Source organism: Pseudogymnoascus verrucosus (assembly GCF_001662655.1).
Source record: "Pseudogymnoascus verrucosus strain UAMH 10579 unplaced genomic scaffold scaffold_1, whole genome shotgun sequence".
Lineage (NCBI taxonomy): Eukaryota > Fungi > Ascomycota > Leotiomycetes > Thelebolales > Thelebolaceae > Pseudogymnoascus > Pseudogymnoascus verrucosus.
In genome coordinates, this window is record NW_017263652.1 from 37,132 (window position 1) to 54,947 (window position 17,816).

Here is a 17,816-nt window from a genome sequence, read left to right on the forward strand (position 1 = left end):
GAGTCCCGGAGTGGTCCGAGCGCGAATGGGGAATGGAGGATAGAAAGAGGGGAAATGATACTTTACATCCGGGGTATAGATCCGGGGTATAGCACTATAATCCTGAACATCCGGGGTATAAACGACAATTAGCTTGTATGTACTCTACCTGCAAATCGTCGCCCACATTGACTTCCGGTGTGGTTAAACTTCCGGCCCTCAACTCCGCAGTAGAGACAGCTTCCCTCATTACCTTCAATCCTCTCTCGTATCCCTCAAGCACAGCATCACGTACGTGCTCTTGCCGTAGTACCTCTTCCAGCCCGGTCAACTCCATCTCCGCCACGTCTGCTGGAACGCCCTCTTTCTACGTTGTTCCTCTATGCGGCTTCAGTGCCTCGGTTCCTGTGCTGAAGACGAGATTCCGATAAGCCTCGACAAGATTAAAAGAGCCGAACATACTGCTATCCGTAAAGTGGATCATCCGGTAGAACATCTATAACCGTGTAATTGGCACTTTGGTGGGTTTCTTCAGTGGGGCTGCGGAAGGGAGCAGGCCTAGATGTCTCGGAAGACGTCATCAGCAACATCTAGCAAGTGTTTACATATGTATATGCTAGAAAACTGCCTGCAGGCAAAGCAAAAAAGGACAGGTTTTACACACCTTAGATGGCTTAGAGCAACATCTCCTAAATATGGCTCATTCAACCCGGATTCGGACAATCCAACATCACCATACAGACGCCGGCAGAGGCTCTGCATCATTCGAGCTAGTAGATGTAGAAGGCCTCCGTTGCATTCTTAGTCCACGCACTACCCGCCCACAACGACGATATCCCTAGCACAGTACCCACCCCAGCTCACCACCCGCTCATCTAGGGTATATCAACAGCTCACTTCTAGCATCCTCATTCACACTTCTCAGAACCGTCGCTTCCTCACTCCGCGTGTATCTTCCTCTAAACCAAGCTCAACTAAACACCCATCGTCCCATAAAGCGGCATCCACATATCCTGCGCATACGCCTGGTCCGAGCTAACACTCGTCAGGAACGCATCGAAGTCCAGGCTATAATCCGGCGGGCTAATCCCCGTCCCCGTCAGGTCAGCCGCGGGCCGCATCATAATCTCCGGCCTACTACTGCACATCCCCTGCGCTTGGTAACCATGCCACTCTGCGCCAGGCGGCATGCCTGTCGCTTGTATGGTGTTACCCATGCTGCCATCCGCGCCGAGCCCAGTCGAAGGACCGCTCTGGGACCCGCCAAAGAAGGCGGAGAAGATATCCTCCCCCGCCGCTTTGCCCATCGTCGGCGCAACTCGTACAACTGTGTCGCACGCGATGGCGTCTTTGAAGGCATTGAGGATTTGGAGGTTGCGTCGCGCAACCGGGTCGAGTTCAGCTAGGTATCGGTGCAGGTTTAGCGCCGTCTGCATGGCGTGCGCCTTGTCGCCGTAGACGGTGCAAAACCCGTTGGAGAAGATGATGAGAGAGGCAGCGAAGAGCCAATAACTAATAATATATTAGTCCTGTTCGGAGATCGAGCGTTAGGATAGCCAAGGCTTACATCACGAATGGATCTCGCAGTGGGAGTGCCCGCTTTAACAACGCTAACTGGACGGCGTCGATGCTATATAATGCGCTCCTCACACATGCACCCGGAAAGGGCTCTGCTTTCTCACTCCCAGTTTCGCTCCGAGGGGTCTGGCTCCCGCTCGGCGCGCGTATCTCATTGATAATTTTCTGCAGCAGAAACGGTCTGGTCAACAGGATAATGCTATGGAAATAACCGAGATTTACATGTAGCTGCGCGAGGGTGATTCTGGGGTCCTCGTTCGGCAGGCTGATGTTCTGCCAGTGCAGAATTGGCGGGAGCGAGTTCTTCCACGCTTGGAACTTGGCGGAGATTTGGTGGGCGAGTTTGACGCTGATTTTACGCTCGGCGTAGACGTTGGAGAGGATGTCGGCGACGAGGCAGGAGGCGCGAACAGAGGCAGTGAGGGCGGCGAGTTCAAGGGCGTCTGAGGACGGAGTGGATAGGTCGCTGGATAGGTCTTCTTCGGTGTCGTCGAAGAAGTCGGCGGCGTCGCGGCTATTGATGCCATTTGGTCGGCCAAGCATGGCTGAGAGAAAACAGTCCATGACGTAAAGACTGCGCCAGACGTTCTTCCTGAAGGGACGCAGTCAGTGTCTTAGAGAATAGTAAAGGTAAGAATATATTGACCTGACTCGTTGTTCGGCGTCAGAAAACGCAAAGGCCGTTTGTTTCCTATGCAAACCGAGTGCATATGCTGATCTAACCGCCATGCCTGAACCCATTAGTCATAAACACAAAAACCTAGCAGTAACACGTACCTAAATAAGCCCAGGCAGAATTTCGTTTCGCTATCGTCAACATGAACACCGTAATCAGCAGCAGCGCCTGTATGGACGTAATATCCCCGTCCTCAAAGCCTGAAACCGGATCATTTAAATGCGTCGCATTCAAGTAAAACATCTCAGCCCTTTCGGTATTCCCGCCGTCTAAACGTTTGAGAATCTGAGACTCTCTAAAGCTATGTGCCGAAGAACTCTTCGTCCCCTGTAATCCCACTGCAAATACGAGATTTAGGATTGAGAGACGAGACTGCTCGGTTTGCAGGGGATTCTCATATATCTTGGCGACCTCAAGACTGAAAGCCTCGCGATCAAAGATATAGATAATTCCTACAGTCTGTAGTACTGTTAGCGAATTCCTATGGTCTCGAAAGCCGAAGATTCACATTTGAGAAAAAAGAATCGACCAAAAATTCACCCGCTTCTCGATCAGGAAGCACATGCGTCGGCCTTGCCGTAGATATCAATCCTTCCAAAATCCTTTGCTTATGTTTATCTCTCGTAAACTCACTGGGTCCCAGCGTGCTTTCCACCAGTCGTCTAATCGTATCTAAATATGATAGACTTGCCGAGTCGCCCAGATAAACTTGGTTCTCATCAGCCCCCTTCATTATCATCAGCGGAACTATACTCACGCAGCCTTCCCTTTCCATCCAGCAACATTCTTGATTGCTCACTCAAACTCTCCCTTTCATCTTTGCCTTGACTCGTACTCCAACTAGCCTCTGCCGCTGGCCGTCCTCCAGATCGTGCTTGCGTTAAGTGTGGCAGCTCCGGGCTTGCAACATTGATACCCGGCGAAGGGTATTGACTAATCTGACGTTGGCGATGCGTCTGGGCCGATTGTTGCGAAGAAGGTTCCGAGTTTCCTTCTCTTCGGCTTGATGCCAACGGCGGATGGTTCAGGCGAATGTTATTCTCGAGCTGGGAGTCTGTGAGGTTGCCGTTGCCAGGCCTAGGAGACGGCAACGGAAGCTGCGGTATCGGATTGGAATGGTAGTTTGGCTGAGTCGAGGCCGTAGACTGCCGGGCTTGATGTTTGGCTTGCGAACGAGCACCATCAGGAGAGTAGATGCATTGGTTTGAGCGAGAGGAGCAGCTGGCACATGGTTGGAGGCCGTTGCACTATGGTGCATTAGTATACTGTATACATATATAACACTCTGTATATCTTCATATGTGGTCTGACCATAATGGTCAGGCGAAATCTGGATAAAGGTAGCGCTTAATCTTGACGCGCAGCAGGCGTCGTCGCAACGTCATACCTTGAGCTTCTTCGTCTGACACGTGATGCATGCCTTCTTTGTTCGCCTTCTCGATTCCGGCGTCACTCTCCTAAGAGCATCGGACATGGCTACATCAATTCCTTGTGTTTCCCGGAGATTTGCTCAGTTGGATAGATCCGACATAAAAAGGGGATCTGTTGTTGAGAATGAGGAAGAGGGATACCCCGCATTTCCAACGTCACGTGCCCTAGATGCTAGACGCGAATCTTCTTTAATCTGTCTCCTATTAACAGTGTTCGGCGGATACATATCCGGGTAGTATCCGTGATGCTCACGGGTAGGGTATATACCCAGCTAAGATCTTACAGGTAGAGTAGGGTATATATCCGGATACATGAGGCTGAAATAGAGCATATAAAAATGAAGCCTTTAAGAATAGTAATACCCTAACCGACCTAACCCCCTATACTCTCTATATTCCCTATACTCCCTCTACTCCCTATACCTACTATACTTATTCATTTACCTTATTATTATTACTATTACTATTAGCCTCTTATAACTAACTATAATTCTATAAGTAAAGTAAATAATTATTAGTAGTAATAACCTATTTTGCTTTTTTATAATAATATTACTACTATTACTATAGACTTATTCTAAGGCTATAGAGGTTACTAGAACTACTAAATAGTCTAAGTAATAGATAATAACTAGATATTAAGGATATTAGTATGCTTATAAGGTTATAGTTTAAGCATAACGTTAAGACGACGTCTGTAAAAAGAAGCCTTAGCTATGCTTAGCTACTCTTAGCATGTATCTGGATATATACTCGAGAGTATCTGGATACGCTAGATACTCTTCAAATATCGCCGGGTAGGTATATACTTGAGGATATACCCGGATACTACGGGTATATTCGTATCCGTGCCGAACACTGCCTATTAATCTTATATGTAATCTTTTTCGAATCTTTATACAAACGTATCCTCGTACTCTGTACCCCACGCTCGGTCTTACTCCGCACTCTACTTCTAACGCGGACGGTGCAACATCTCTTACTCCGTGAAGCCATAGAAAGCCAGCCACATCTAGCCCCAATTAAACTTAGTCCGAAATCCGAGTCAACAATGGCCTCCCCACCAATTAGACAAGAAGCCGAGGATTTCCACACTTCCGACCCCGCACGGCACGGATGCAAACGCTGGAAAATGCGGGGTTCATAGGATCGAGGGGCAAACCCCAGCCTCAACCTAGAAGGATAGTAATATTCTCACTATGACTAGTCTGATACCTTATACAAAATCGCGCGATATTCATTCTTCTATATATCTCATCTTTCTCTCTTCTATGTCTTAAGCTTCTAGAAGCATCGTGTATTCATTCTCCTCTATATCTCATCTTTCTCTCTTCTGTATCTTAAGCACATTCCTCTCGAGATACCCCTCATAGCTTCCAGCTTCAGAAACATCACCCCATTTTCAAAATGGGCGCCGACAAGTTTGACCCAAACTTCACCCAGAATGTCATCGACGCCACAGGCCCCAATGCCTCCGCTCGCACCCGCGAGATCATCGGCCCTCTGATCCGTCACATCCACGATTTCGCCCGTGAGGTCAACCTCACCGTCGATGAGTGGATGGAGGGCGTGAACCTGATCAACTGGGCGGGCCAGATGAGCGATGACCGCAGGAACGAGGGGCAGCTGGTCTGCGACGTCATCGGCCTGGAGTCGTATGTGTCTCTCCACCTTTGCACATTGTTCCCCATCAACCCCCCCGGGCATTATATTACATTTGGTTTCGAAATCTGACGAACTCCAGTCTAGTCGACGAAATCACCTTCGCCGCAGCTGCCAACGCCCCAGACGCCCACACCGCAACCGCCATTCTAGGCCCATTCTTCCGCCATGACGCCCCCATGATCCCCAACGGCGGTACCATCATCAAGAACCCTGTCGCCGACGGCATCGTCACTTACATGCATGGCAAGGTTGTCGACTCTCTAACCGCCGAGCCTATCCCTGGCGTCATCATCGACACCTGGGAGGCCTCTACCAACGGCCTCTACGAGCAGCAGGACCCAGAGCAGGACGACTGCAACCTGCGCGGCCGCATTACCACAGATGAGAACGGGGAGTATGGATTTTACTGTCTTAAGCCGACGCCGTATCCTGTCCCAGATGATGGTCCGGCAGGGAAGATTTTGAAGATGCTAGATAGGCATCCCATGCGCCCTGCTCACATCCACTTGATCGTAAGTTCTGCCCCAGAGTCGTAGCTTAATATGTTTAGCTGACCGAAGAGACTACACACGATGAATATATGCCCATCACCACCCAGATTTTCTCTAGCGACGACAAGTACCTAAAGAACGACTCGGTCTTTGCTGTTAAGGACTCGCTGATCGTTGATTTCACGCCGCTGGAGGGCAACGATAAGGCGACACGCGAGCTGGTTTACAATATGAAGCTCAAGAAGCAGCCGGTTAAGACGGCATAAGGTGGACGACGATGTAACGTATGAAGTGGTTTGTATATAAGACTTTCGAGGATAGTTTGCATAATATGATCTTCGTTATAGCACTATCCTAGGCTAGAGATCTAAAGGAGTTTCTTAAGTAGTATTCTCTAACAAACATTAAGAATTAGAGTATAGTTTTATTGCATGGCTATGACAGGATATCGTGCTGTATCCAAGGAAACTGCAACTTTAGGGGTTGCTAGTCATGACATATACTGTAAAATAAAATTATAAATAGAAACTATAGCAACAGGGATCCGCGATAGAGATCGTGGTAACGGGGATGTACATTAGGAACTATAGTGAGGGGGATGCGCGACAGGAACTATAGCGACAGGGATGCGCAACAGAGATCGTAGCGACGGGGATGCGCGACAGGAATTGTAGCGATGGGGAAGTTCAAGCAGGAAATCATCTTGGCTGCTAAATCAACTACAGAGGAATCTAGCAAGGTTATGGCCGAGCTTCAAAACAATGGTAAAGCGCGATAGCAATTAGGGAGGCACACGCGATAGCAATGTCTTATCATCGACGGAAAACCTTATCGCATAACCTTTCCGATTGCCACTTCCCTTTACAACTCCTCATGCCCCGATCACCCCTACGTCGTCCCTTACAATACGCATCGCGTCGGTCTATATCCTACCGATCGCGTCTCGAGTCAGAATCACGGGCGGTAGATGATGCGTCGAGCAGAACGGTAACAGACGATGGCAAACCCGGCGCCATGTCGCGGCGCCTCGCCCAAGCTACCGAAGACGCCCTCCTCGATGGCGGCCGTGCCGGGCAGCAGGCGATTGAAGCGGCCGGATTCTCGGACGAGCTAAAAGCAGAGCTCCTCGACAAAATCGCCGGCCAGCAGTTCAAGAGCGACAATCTCGCCGCGTTCACGGAAGCCGAGCTCTCGCCTCCTGTTGGTCGCGGCACGAGGGATATCGCCGTTGCAGCGCCATGGACGGGGTCGGAGGGGCAGGGAGACGCCATTCTCCGCATGCTACACGATGCGCATAAGCCGTTGAAGCCAGTCGTGGATATGCGACTGCAGCGCGCCCCGAAGAAGACGCCAGCCCAGCGGATCTCAAACGCAAAAGAACGCACAACCTCATATACTACCGCAAACGACAGCAGCATGTCCCTAAAGGAACGGGAGGAGCTGCGCGCGAGCCTAAAAGAACGATTTGGCTCTGGCGTCCAGACTGGCTCTATGCCGACGTCATTCCGTGGGTTAGAGTCCCTCGCAAACCGGCGTATCGAGGATGCCATCGCTCGGGGACAGTTCAAGGTAAGCAACTTACTCAAATCGCAAATCACGCTAACCCCTCAGGATATCCCCCGTGGCACCTCTACCGTCCGCGACCGTCGAGTCGACAGCCCCTTCGTTGACACAACCGAGTATATCATGAACAACATGATCAAGCGCCAGGCCCTCGTCCCACCGTGGATTGAGAAGCAGCAGGCCCTCCATACCGCGGCAGCCAATTTCCGTGCCCGTCTGCGAAAGGATTGGACGAGGCACGCGGTTGGGGTAGTGGTTGCTACTAGCGGTAGCGTTCAGGAACAAGTTCGCAGGGCGGAGGCATACGCGCGGGCTGAGATGGGGCTTCGAGTCGGAGGCATACAACCCCCTGGCTCGGATTTGCTCGAAGAGAAGAGTCGGGAGCAGAGAGGCGGGGACATACAAGCCCCTGACTCCTCGGATCCCCCTCTAGAAAAAGCGAGCACCGGAGACATATCACCTCAGGGAAATGCGACTCAACAGACAATCGCGGATGACCCCCCGCAAGCTCTGGACCTCCCACCCCTCCGCGATCCAGCGTGGGAGCGCCAGCATCTGTCATACCACACCCTAGCCATCGCAGAGCTCAACGCAACTGCGCGATCGTATAACCTCCAAGCCCCTGACCTGGCGAAGAAGCCGTATTACGCGCTAGAGAGGGAGATGGCGTCTTGCTTCGCTGATGTTGCGATGGTGTTGGCGAGGGAGGTTGTAGGGGGTGGGGACAAACCTGAGGAAGGGAAAGTTTGGAACAAAGAGCGCGATCGGGGAGTCATGTGGCGGATTGTGGGGGAGAAGGCAGTGGTGAGGGATGAGAGGGGACCGAAGTATGGGTTCAAGGAGTTGTGGAGGGACTTTTTTAGATAGAGGCATAGACGGGATGGTCGGAAGACGGAAATACGGGTTCAAGGAGTTGCGGAGAGTTCTTAGATATAATATACCCGGTTGGACGTTGACATATCCCATATTATCCCACTCTGACGTACGTAAAAATATAATTCAAATCTACTACAACCCCCTCTCATCCATCCACTTCAACCTAATCCCCACCGCCCTCCTATGCGCCTCTAGCTCCTCCACCTTTGCCAGCTGCATCACCGCGCCGCCTACATTCCTCAGCCCCTGTGCCGTTAGGTTGGAGCTGGTGATGTGCTTGACGTATGATCCGAGGTTCACACCTGAATACTGCTTGGCGTAGCCATATGTGGCTGTCACAGTCAGCATCGTTCAATCACAGGGACATTGCTCGATCACAAACTTACGCAAAGAATGGTTGACACCAGCCGAATAATCACCAACGCTCTCTGGCGTCCACTCGCCTACAAACACACTACCAGCATTCTCAACAAGGTCGACAGCAGCCGCAGCATCCTTGATCTGGAGAATTAGATGCTCTGGCGCATAATCATTTGAAAGCCTCATTGCCTCCTCAAGACTTTTCACGACGAGCGTGACAGAGTGGGCAATGGCGCCGCGCACAATATCCACCCTCGGCAAGGCGATAGCCTGCTCGTGCAGAGCATCTTCAATCGCCTTCAACTCAGTCTCCGACAGGTCAATCGCAATTAGGATGACCTGGCTATCGACGCCGTGCTCGGCTTGCGACAGGAGATCAGACGCAACAAACGCAGGGTTGGCAGACTTATCAGCCACAACAAGAACCTCAGACGGTCCAGCAGGCATGTCGATGCTGACGCCCGCATTGGTGTCATTGCTAACGTGCATCTTCGCAGCCGTGACAAACTGGTTTCCTGGTCCAAGGATCTTATCGACCTTTGGCACACTCTCCGTTCCATACGCCATCGCAGCGACGGCTTGCGCACCGCCAGCAAGCACAATGCACTCAGCTCCCACCTTGTGGGCAGCGTAAATCACCTCAGGTGTGATACTACCGTCAGCACGCGGCGGGGTCGCCATGACAATTCTCTTGCATCCTGCGACCATGGCCGGCACACCCAACATCAGAGCGGTGCTGGGCAACACGGCAGTTCCACCTGGAACGTACAGACCAACCCGCTCAATCGGGCGCACAAATCTGCTGCAGATGATCCCTGGCATCGTCTCGACCTCCAGAGGCTTATCTTCCTTCTGCGCGGCGTGGAATTTGCGGATGTTCTCAAACGAGATGTCAATCGCGTCAATGGTCTCCTGTGGAAGGTTCATCATCGATTGCGGGAATGGCGCTCTAAGAATTGGCGATGTAAGGGAGGTGGCTTTCTCGAATTTGTGGGTGTACTCCAAAACAGCAGCATCTCCTCTCGTCCGCACTGCCGTGATAATAGGGTTAACAATTCCCATAATCATATCGTTGGACTTCTGCGACGGACGCTGAAGCACGTCCAGCAGCTCCTTTTCAGAAATCTGAGAAGCGTCGTATCGCTTCATCAGGATTGGCCCGTCCTCCTTCTTCACCTCAGCGGGAGCCTTGGCTGCCTCCTTCGGCTGCGCAACAGCAATCCCCTCCTTCGCCGCCCACTGTCCCTTTGCGTCACCCTGCCTTCTCTTGACCTTGACACTCTTGGCATCCAGACTTGTCTCAATGTCTGCCAACGTCACGCCAGCAGCGACAGCCTTTGTGAGGGCAAAATAAATCAAATCCGCCGCCTCAAAGGCAATCTCCTCCTTCGTTTTCGCGTCGCACAGCTCTTCCGCCTCCTCCATAATCTTTGCCCGCAACAATTTCTCGTCCGAGAACAGACGCGCCGTGTATGATCCCTCTGGAGCTGAGATCTTCCTCGACTGCAAAGTCTTCTCAAGTTTGGAGATCCCCCCCAACTCCCCAAAGCATGTCGGCTGTGGTAGGTGGCAGAATCCCCTTCCCTTCTGCCTCACGACAAACTTCAAGCAGTCCTGATCACAATCCAGCGACAATCTGACAAGCTCCTGTGTATCCCCCGAACTAGCTCCCTTGTACCATAACCCACGCTTTCGGCTCTGATAAACCCCCGTGCTTGTCCTCAGCGATTCTGAAATGCTCTCCTGGCTGCTGTATACCAATCCCAGTGCAACCCCTTTCTCGTCAGTGACAACGGTCGGGATCAACTTATCGGCCCTGTCGCTCGCCCATTGCGACCCAATTATCGCTGGAACAGACAACTTCCCATCCGTATCCTTATTCTCCATCGTCAACGCCGTCGCTGGCACGATTGGCACAACTCCCAACTCCTGTGCGATAGTCACGGTCTCCTGTGCCTTTGATTCCTCTGGTGTAACCAGGAAAACTGGTGACGTCTTCTGGTCGACAAAGCTCTTCAGAAGTGCTTTTGACGCAGCAGCATCTCCTTCGAAATCAATCAAAGCGCCTCCAGCGGGCACTTTCGATGCAGCGCTTGTTGCTACCAGGCCGATACGGTCGCCATATTTCTCCAGCGACGCTGCTTGCTCCTCCTTGACAAAAACGCAGCGTGCGCCGGCATCCAGAAGGCTCAAGATATCCGATTCTTCAAGAGCGGCGGCATTGACAAATGTTCGTACAGCAGTGTGTCCCTGGAGGAATCCAAAGACCAAGTCGAACGTCTCGTTTTTGGCGACGAAGAAGATGCTTCCCAGATGGCTGAGTTGCTTTCGGGGCAGGCCAGTCTCAAAGTACGGCTGGGACGCAAGATCCAGCGAGGGAACGAGAGGAAGCGGAAGTGTCGTCTCCATCTTGCAGAATGGCGTGTTGACAGTGAGTCGCAATTGAACGTCTTTTGTGATCCCTTCAACAAATTATGACTGATCCGTCACCGGCGGCGGGGCGGATGGTGGGGTAGCACAATACTCCTGGACTGGCTTATCGGTTGTGGGCCCACCGGCGATTCGTTTCTCCGCATCGCCGAAATCCAGAAGTGAGGTCGCGTTCACATCTTGCGACAAGCCAATCCGCCCAAGCACCAAACATATCATCAACGGACTCTCACTGCCGTCAGGTGAATACAACACTTCAAGCAAGACATCCCGCCACCTGCGAAGTAGGGGAGTTGGCGCACCGACCTCATTGGAAGCTCCAACTACCACAATCTTCAACCTCATTCAAGCACCCCAATACCATCACCGACCTCACTCTCCACCATGGAAGCCCAAACCAACGGCGTCGCCACGCCCTCCGTGCCAACGCAAGCTGCTCGCAGCCTCCCCACGCCACCACCTCTCCCACTCCCGTCGCATCCAACGGTCTCTACCCAGATCCCCGGCTACGACAAGCGCCCTCGCGACGCGCGCCTCATTCACCTCCTCCTCACATCGCTCGGCATCTCTGCCTACCAGGAGCGCGTGCCACTCCAGCTCCTCGACTTTGCCTACCGCCATACCTCGGCTATCCTGGCCGATGCCCTCCACCTCTCCTCCGACGCGTACATCTCCCAGCAGAATCGCGCGCGCGACCCTCCCGCCGGCAGCAACCTGCGCGACGCCGATGGCCAGGTCAGCATGGGCGCCGTGCAGCTCGCGATTCAGAGTCGCCTACAATACCAACTCAGCTCGGGGGGGACAAGTAAGGAATTCTTGATGGAGGTCGCGGAGGCGAGGAATAAGATTCGGCTGCCAGCTGTGGGACAGACAGAGTGGGGTGTCAGGTTGCCCAATGAGAAGTTTGTGTTGACGGGCGTGCCGTGGGGTGTCAAGGAGGTGTGGGAGAAGGATGACAGTGAGGATGAGGAGGCGAATGAAACGGAAGATGTGAAGATGGAGGATGGAGGTGAGGATGAGGAGGTGTTTGGGGAGGATGTGGAGGGTGGCACGTTTGATGATGTCTTTGGTTCTACCGAGGATCAGGAGATGGGTGAGGGCGCATAGATTGGGAGATGGTGGCGTTTGGGCATTGATGGCGTTACGGGGTGCAGGGGTGAATACCAAAGATGGCAATAGTCTTGCTGGGAGTAGGATGTCTGGTGGATAAAATTCCAAAGATAGGAATCGTCCTGCTGGGACTAGGATGTCCCGTGGATAATACAACAAGAACATCAAAGCATTTAATTGTCTAACCTCAAGAATATGCGTCTACCCATGACATAGCACACAGTGATGGCACATCTCATTTCCCAATCATAGATCCTGCTCATTTACAAGCACCATCTCTACCCAATTCTTCTAATCTCGCTCTCCGCCAATTCAAACACCTTACTCAGTATTCAACCTCCACAACCCATCTCCCAAGAAATGCGCCTCCTCCACCACCGGTCCCTTGCCCACTTCCTCCACCTCCTTCGTGCCAACCGTCAACAATCCCACGGCACATGCCTCCTCCTTCCCCTCCGCTGCCACCACCACCGGAGCACCCTTCTCCAGATGCTCTCCTGCTGCGCCCCACTCCTCTCCATCATCTCCTGGCAACCTGCCGCCGTCGCTTGTGATTCCAGGTGCCATCAGTGTTGCGCCGGACAGCACAAAGCGGATTGCGCCGCGGTCGATCCGTATGCGTGGGAAGGCTTGAGGGAAGCGGTGGACGAGCTTGAGGTGAGGAAGTAGGGGATCGGTCATGTGTTGGAAGAATACGGGTTCGCCGTTGATGAGGTAGAGGGTTACTCTCTCAGGGCTGTAGTGTGTCAGTGTCAGATTTTCTGATTGAATGGGTCGATGTCGTAACGGGTTGTGAGGTCGACGTCGAGATGGAGATGAGGAAGGGTAGAACTAACATCTTCATAGCATCCAACTGCTCCTTCTTTGGCACAACCTCATCGATATATGGCGTAAGAAGCGGGTAGGTTGTGCATAGTTGCGTCCTCAGCGCGCGCTGAATGGACGACTTGACCTTCGACTTGGAGCCGGGTGAGATGCTTTCGAGATGTTAGCTGATCTGCCTCATTGCACGCTGCGAAGCTGTTTCGTAACATACTCTTTCTTAAACATCGTGATGGCTGGTTTGGGGTTGTTGTGAGGTCGTGTGGGTTGGTGAGGGATGTGTTGTGTTGTGCTGGTTTGACCCCGCGATCGTTGCCCCTCGTTTAGCGTGGTTGGTGGAAGGCATGGCTTTTGGTGGGGCAGATGGAGATGTGGGATGGCAATTTCATGGACAGGTTACTCTATACACATATAAAAGATTCGAGCATAGGACAAGAATTGATAATTTTTTACTTTATTTTATTTCACTTTACATATATCCTTCGCGGCTCAGTTTCCCGGATATCCTATCTATCCCTGGGTAACCTGGCGCACCGTCCCATCCTTCCCAAGGTGGACATTCAACCTATTTCTCTCCAGTCAGCCTTCGTCGCAGAGCATCGAGCTGGCCGTACTCACCTATTCTCTTGGAAGTCCAAGGCCGCGGGCTGGCCCTCGGGGATGATCCGTGTGTTCTCGGGCAGGTCGGACATTGCGAAAGTCTGCGTGGCAAGTCAGTGATGGATTCTCCCCCGGAGGCACACATATCTGGCACTCACAGTTACACTGTTCTCGTCTCCAATCGTCTTTCCCATCAGCCTGTTCGTCCAGTCTTGAGTCTGAGGCACCACATCCCCTGAGATCTGTGGGGCAACGAGAGGCATTCTGGCTGCGGTAGTTGCGTGGAGAGGTCGAGTTTGAAGGTTTTGGGATTTAGTGTAAGTGAGTATTTCGATATTTGTAGACACCTTTTCGAATATACGACTATTTACGAGAGAAAGAGGCGGGGATAGGGTGGGCAAGTATTTAAAGTCGAGGGCGTCTAGAGAGGCGTAGAGCATGTGGAGGATGATGATAGTGATGACGTATGTCCACACAGCTTGATTTCTCTCACCACAGTCGGCCTCGATGATGCGGACCGACAGTCCCGACCAATGAAGTGTTCGCGGATGGGAGATGCACGTCTAGTTTATCATAGAATATATAGAATATATCTAGAATTAATGAATGATGAATAGATTCGATTCTCCTCACGTGTATTACACGTAGACTATAGAGCGTGCAATCTATCTAGCCACGGCTTACACCAAGGACGGTTCCATCTTGAGCGAGGTAGATATTGAACCTGTATTCTCGTCAGCTCAGCACCTAAAATAAGCTCTTCTCATATTGACCTGTCCCGGCAGTATTCCAGAGTGTATGCGCAGTTATACGATATAATGCGCTGGACCGATGGCAGGTCGAACTTTGCAAAGGTCTGTAGAAGGTGGTTAGTGGGCAATACTGCAAAGGCCAAGGCGCAAGTCTGACAGTTGGCATCGGTCTTCTCTCCAAGCTTCTTTCCTTTCAGTTTATCATTCCATTCTTCGACCTCGTGGTCCACAGGAGGCACATTCACGGGACGTGCGTCCTCTGGGTCAGCATCGTAAACAGCGTGAGGCATTCTGGCTACTGTGGCAGCGAGCTTGAGGTTTGGTTATATTGAATACGTTGGTGGTTCCTAGAGGGGGAAGGAGAGAAGGGAGTGTCTTCAAAACAGCATTTTATAGTCGCTGTTAGTGTAGGAACATCGGCTGTCTGAATAGAGTCACACCGCGGAAGCTTGTATAGTCGCAGGACCGGACCTGAGCTTCATATCTTCCTAGTTGGGAATTATACGTAAATCAAGGGATGAAGCAGGGACGCATCGCACAATGACGACGTTGTTTCTTCGGCGTGTTTTCTCTACTGAGTGAGGAATGACTGGTCTTCATGTTCATCGTAAGAGTTTTGGTCTTATAAATGCATCTCGCCGGCTTGTCCCTACCACATCTATCACATCTTCAATCTTCACATGTCGTCGTCGCTCTCTGTCTCATGTTCTCAGCCTTGCGACGTTGGTGTGTGGACAACAAAGTGGGTGGTAGGTGGTGAGTGGTGGGGAGATGGCTGCCGACGCCAATCCCAATCTGGCGATCTCGCTTCGGCATCCACCGCCTGTCTCAGCCACATCCATGCCAGCCACCCGAAACGTCAGCCTCTGGGGCTGTGCTGTGCTAAGCTGCTTACACCTTACCTCGAAATTCGTCGGCCGAAAGTTATGAGGCAAGGGGAACAAACGCAGTGATAATTTGTGTTTTCCTCATCCCACGGCTGTTCAAACCTTGATATTTCATAGTTCATATTTCAACCTTCTCTATTGAAATCTCCCCCCCTCTAACCCACAAAATCATATGACTTACATCACATGACTTTATCTTGACACTGACACTGACAGGAAACATCCTGCTGACATCGTTGACATCGGTCGCGAAACCCTTTGTGCAGGACTCCACTCCCACCCCAGCCGTCATCTGATTGGCCATCACCACAAGTCTTACACTCCCCCGTCAGCGCGGTCCTAAAATACATTTCGTGGTTACGAGGCCCTCAATCTTCTCCTTTTCAGCTCTTTCCCATACTTTCTCTCCAACTGCCGGTCATCTGTTTGCCATTTATCCTGTCGTCACGATATGGGATTATAGCAGTCTCGGAGTTCTCCTCGCCGTTTACACAGCTGCATCCTCCTCAAAAGGGCCTCACCCTCGGACCCATCGGCGGTGATTGACTCTGAAACGAAAACTGTCCGCGAGGCTGCCTCGATTCATACACATCAACCTTCATAACCCACGACCTCACACATCACAATGCGCGGAGCCTCTATAATTGCGGCTGTGGCCACGGCCCTGCTCCTTCCCCTCGCGTCCGCCATACCCCAAATAACCGCCATTCCCACCGTTGCTCCTCGTCGCGCTCAAGAGGGCGCAGTGACCATTGCAACCGTCCCGGTCGTCACTGCCTTGGCCCAGGAAGCCACTTCCCTCACCTGCCTCAAGACCGAGATAATCGACACAACCGAGTGTGCGACCTACACCAACGAGGCCGGCTCGCCGACATCCACACAGTGCCAGCCCACTACCACCGAATCGATCGGCTGCAATGACGGCCTCATCTGCTCCAAGGACTCCAAGGGCCTCACCCTCTGCATGAAGTCCCAACCCCCTGACCTCGCCGGCATCATTGTCTCTGGCTGCCTCTCCGCCGCCTTCTGCGCCATGTTCGGCTCCGTCCTCTTCATGTGCTGCCGCACCCGCTCCCGCAACCGCCTCGCCGAGAAGCAACGTGAGGCTATGCTCATCGCCAGCGGCTCCAAGCTCGGCGCCTCAGCCAGTGAGGCGCACCTCCCGCTCATGCAGCCGCAGGTCGCGCAAGCAGGGCATGGTCGCGACGTCTCTGCTGATTACGGCGCCCCGAGAGGGTATGGCAGGCCTAACTCGCGCCGGGCGTCGCCGAGTGGGAGTCCGTTCCGGGATGTGTCAGCCAGCCGTGGTTCCAATGTTTTGACGAAGTCGCCACCGCCAGGGTCGGGAGACGTGGGGTTGAACACTGAGGCGAGGAACCCGTTGAATATGGATGATAACGATATTGGGTACAACAGGCACTCTTGAGTGGGTGGCTGAGAGGCTGCGAGGGGGTTGGGATATTAGAGGGGTGTATATGAATTCGGGATATTTTTGCTAGAGGAAGTGGAACTGCTGCGGCCTTCCATTTGAGCGCATCAGGGGGGTTTTTGTTTGCTATATGGAGGTTATTTCTATACCACGTGGAATCCAAAATCGCCTTGTGCCAACGAGGGTACAGTCTGAGAAACTAATGTGTGCTCAATGATATATCCACACTTCAATTTTCATTGTTATTGAATTGCTGTTTCGTTCTACCTCGCCCTTGAACACTTTCTAGGGAAGCTACTCTTACACGTCAAATCATCTTCCCAACCCAACCCCACAGCCAAGACTTACCCCACGACCAGCATAAACATCCCTTACATCCCGCCGCTACTGCACCACCACTTCTTGCTAATCAGCCGCCCCCCTTCCCCTCTAATACTCCCGTCGCTCCGATGTCTACGGCGATTTCGTGGGCTTAGAGGCGGTGCCACTGGCCTCAATGGTCGCCACGTCGGATATCAACGGTAACGTAGAGTCCATTCCCTGAGTCTGAGATTAAACCTTTGGCTAGGACACAGATGAATGACTACAGTGGACAAGATGGTTGTCAATTGGATCCAGATCCGGCTGCAGAGCAACTCCGAGTACCGGACCGACAACATCCGTTTCTGGTACTACGTCAAGCCTTGAGATATTCGCCATACTTGCTGCTTTTCCTTGCCTTTGTGGAGCGGGAGAGAGGAGGAGGCTTCCATTCTCGTCAAGAAATTGACAAACGTAATCTATGTCGGTGACAGCAGGTTTTGGTGGTGGCTTGGGGGCTGTGGATATAGCGTGGAATTATGATAACATAGACTGCCTACATCCACACCTTGATGGCTGGATGTCTTCGGATGACATGTGCATCTAGGGATCCAACAAATACGGTCTACCATGTGCTTCTATCACCAGTCATAGTTCCAACACTCTAGTGGCGAAGCTGTGTAGATCTCCAACATCGTTTCATTATGTTCTAGAAAACATGGCCTCCATACGATGTTCACGTTGAACTTATGGTATCACATTATTACCAGCCTCTGCAAGACTTGTCTAAAGGGGGACAAATAGTACGAATAGTTGCAGGCATTCCAACAAGCGCAATCGCTTTTGTAAGGTCCAACAATCGAGCGTT

The 17,816-nt window shown here is 52.1% G+C and overlaps 9 protein-coding genes across 9 annotated transcripts; 4 read left to right on the plus strand and 5 right to left on the minus strand.

The window, feature by feature from the left end:
* Positions 1–111: 111 nt before the first annotated feature.
* VE01_00012 (uncharacterized protein) lies at positions 112–3,770 on the minus strand. The gene is made up of 8 exons (XM_018269547.2): positions 3,621–3,770; positions 2,991–3,480; positions 2,742–2,941; positions 2,335–2,692; positions 2,204–2,288; positions 1,547–2,149; positions 644–1,491; positions 112–537 (listed from the first exon to the last, which is right to left on the minus strand). The coding sequence occupies exons 1-7, from the start codon at positions 3,705–3,707 to the stop codon at positions 954–956; spliced, it is 2,361 nt and encodes a 786-aa protein (XP_018135091.1). The 5' UTR covers positions 3,708–3,770; the 3' UTR covers positions 112–537; positions 644–953.
* A 1,083-nt stretch (positions 3,771–4,853) lies between these two features.
* Positions 4,854–6,195, plus strand: VE01_00013 (uncharacterized protein). The gene is made up of 3 exons (XM_018269548.2): positions 4,854–5,318; positions 5,408–5,840; positions 5,891–6,195. Exons 1-3 carry the CDS (start codon positions 5,071–5,073, stop codon positions 6,083–6,085), a joined length of 876 nt encoding a protein of 291 aa, XP_018135092.1. The 5' UTR covers positions 4,854–5,070; the 3' UTR covers positions 6,086–6,195.
* A 287-nt stretch (positions 6,196–6,482) lies between these two features.
* VE01_00014 (uncharacterized protein) lies at positions 6,483–8,368 on the plus strand. Its single transcript, XM_018269549.2, has 2 exons — positions 6,483–7,388; positions 7,431–8,368. Exons 1-2 carry the CDS (start codon positions 6,624–6,626, stop codon positions 8,247–8,249), a joined length of 1,584 nt encoding a protein of 527 aa, XP_018135217.2. The 5' UTR covers positions 6,483–6,623; the 3' UTR covers positions 8,250–8,368.
* HIS4 (trifunctional histidinol dehydrogenase) lies at positions 8,288–11,243 on the minus strand. Its single transcript, XM_018269550.2, has 2 exons — positions 8,645–11,243; positions 8,288–8,590 (listed from the first exon to the last, which is right to left on the minus strand). Exons 1-2 carry the CDS (start codon positions 11,025–11,027, stop codon positions 8,391–8,393), a joined length of 2,583 nt encoding a protein of 860 aa, XP_018135218.1. The 5' UTR covers positions 11,028–11,243; the 3' UTR covers positions 8,288–8,390.
* An 8-nt stretch (positions 11,244–11,251) lies between these two features.
* On the plus strand, positions 11,252–12,539 carry TAF9 (Transcription initiation factor TFIID subunit 9). The gene has a single exon (XM_018269551.2). The coding sequence runs from the start codon at positions 11,433–11,435 to the stop codon at positions 12,153–12,155; it is 723 nt and encodes a 240-aa protein (XP_018135215.1). The 5' UTR covers positions 11,252–11,432; the 3' UTR covers positions 12,156–12,539.
* Positions 12,270–13,267, minus strand: TMA20 (translation machinery-associated protein 20). Its single transcript, XM_018269552.2, has 3 exons — positions 13,195–13,267; positions 12,995–13,135; positions 12,270–12,894 (listed from the first exon to the last, which is right to left on the minus strand). Exons 1-3 carry the CDS (start codon positions 13,206–13,208, stop codon positions 12,480–12,482), a joined length of 570 nt encoding a protein of 189 aa, XP_018135216.1. The 5' UTR covers positions 13,209–13,267; the 3' UTR covers positions 12,270–12,479.
* Positions 13,268–13,412: 145 nt separating this feature from the next.
* VE01_00018 (uncharacterized protein) lies at positions 13,413–14,111 on the minus strand. The gene is made up of 3 exons (XM_018269553.2): positions 13,739–14,111; positions 13,599–13,681; positions 13,413–13,545 (listed from the first exon to the last, which is right to left on the minus strand). Exons 1-3 carry the CDS (start codon positions 14,018–14,020, stop codon positions 13,491–13,493), a joined length of 420 nt encoding a protein of 139 aa, XP_018135093.2. The 5' UTR covers positions 14,021–14,111; the 3' UTR covers positions 13,413–13,490.
* Positions 14,112–14,204: 93 nt separating this feature from the next.
* VE01_00019 (uncharacterized protein) lies at positions 14,205–15,494 on the minus strand. Its single transcript, XM_059463235.1, has 2 exons — positions 14,986–15,494; positions 14,205–14,926 (listed from the first exon to the last, which is right to left on the minus strand). The coding sequence occupies exon 2, from the start codon at positions 14,620–14,622 to the stop codon at positions 14,344–14,346; it is 279 nt and encodes a 92-aa protein (XP_059320116.1). The 5' UTR covers positions 14,623–14,926; positions 14,986–15,494; the 3' UTR covers positions 14,205–14,343.
* Positions 15,271–17,624, plus strand: VE01_00020 (uncharacterized protein). Its single transcript, XM_059463236.1, has one exon. The coding sequence runs from the start codon at positions 15,845–15,847 to the stop codon at positions 16,643–16,645; it is 801 nt and encodes a 266-aa protein (XP_059320154.1). The 5' UTR covers positions 15,271–15,844; the 3' UTR covers positions 16,646–17,624.
* The last annotated feature ends 192 nt before the right edge of the window (positions 17,625–17,816 follow it).

Coding starts and splice junctions, on each gene's coding strand:
- TMA20 (XM_018269552.2), bottom strand. Junction 12,895..12,994: donor CAGTTGGATGCTATGAAGAT/GTTAGTTCTACC, acceptor GACACACTACAG/CCCTGAGAGAGTAACCCTCT.
- VE01_00014 (XM_018269549.2), top strand. CDS start 6,624: ATGTCTTATCATCGACGGAAAACCTTATCGCATAACCTTTCCGATTGC. Junction 7,389..7,430: donor TCGCTCGGGGACAGTTCAAG/GTAAGCAACTTA, acceptor CTAACCCCTCAG/GATATCCCCCGTGGCACCTC.
- VE01_00019 (XM_059463235.1), bottom strand. CDS start 14,622: ATGCCTCACGCTGTTTACGATGCTGACCCAGAGGACGCACGTCCCGTG.
- VE01_00013 (XM_018269548.2), top strand. CDS start 5,071: ATGGGCGCCGACAAGTTTGACCCAAACTTCACCCAGAATGTCATCGAC. Junction 5,319..5,407: donor GACGTCATCGGCCTGGAGTC/GTATGTGTCTCT, acceptor GACGAACTCCAG/TCTAGTCGACGAAATCACCT. Junction 5,841..5,890: donor CTGCTCACATCCACTTGATC/GTAAGTTCTGCC, acceptor CTGACCGAAGAG/ACTACACACGATGAATATAT.
- VE01_00012 (XM_018269547.2), bottom strand. CDS start 3,707: ATGTCCGATGCTCTTAGGAGAGTGACGCCGGAATCGAGAAGGCGAACA. Junction 2,942..2,990: donor GGATGGAAAGGGAAGGCTGC/GTGAGTATAGTT, acceptor ATGAGAACCAAG/TTTATCTGGGCGACTCGGCA. Junction 2,693..2,741: donor TCGATTCTTTTTTCTCAAAT/GTGAATCTTCGG, acceptor ACAGTACTACAG/ACTGTAGGAATTATCTATAT.
- HIS4 (XM_018269550.2), bottom strand. CDS start 11,027: ATGGAGACGACACTTCCGCTTCCTCTCGTTCCCTCGCTGGATCTTGCG. Junction 8,591..8,644: donor TGGTGTCAACCATTCTTTGC/GTAAGTTTGTGA, acceptor TGACTGTGACAG/CCACATATGGCTACGCCAAG.
- VE01_00020 (XM_059463236.1), top strand. CDS start 15,845: ATGCGCGGAGCCTCTATAATTGCGGCTGTGGCCACGGCCCTGCTCCTT.
- VE01_00018 (XM_018269553.2), bottom strand. CDS start 14,020: ATGCTCTACGCCTCTCTAGACGCCCTCGACTTTAAATACTTGCCCACC. Junction 13,682..13,738: donor GAGACGAGAACAGTGTAACT/GTGAGTGCCAGA, acceptor CTTGCCACGCAG/ACTTTCGCAATGTCCGACCT. Junction 13,546..13,598: donor TTGGACTTCCAAGAGAATAG/GTGAGTACGGCC, acceptor GGAGAGAAATAG/GTTGAATGTCCACCTTGGGA.
- TAF9 (XM_018269551.2), top strand. CDS start 11,433: ATGGAAGCCCAAACCAACGGCGTCGCCACGCCCTCCGTGCCAACGCAA.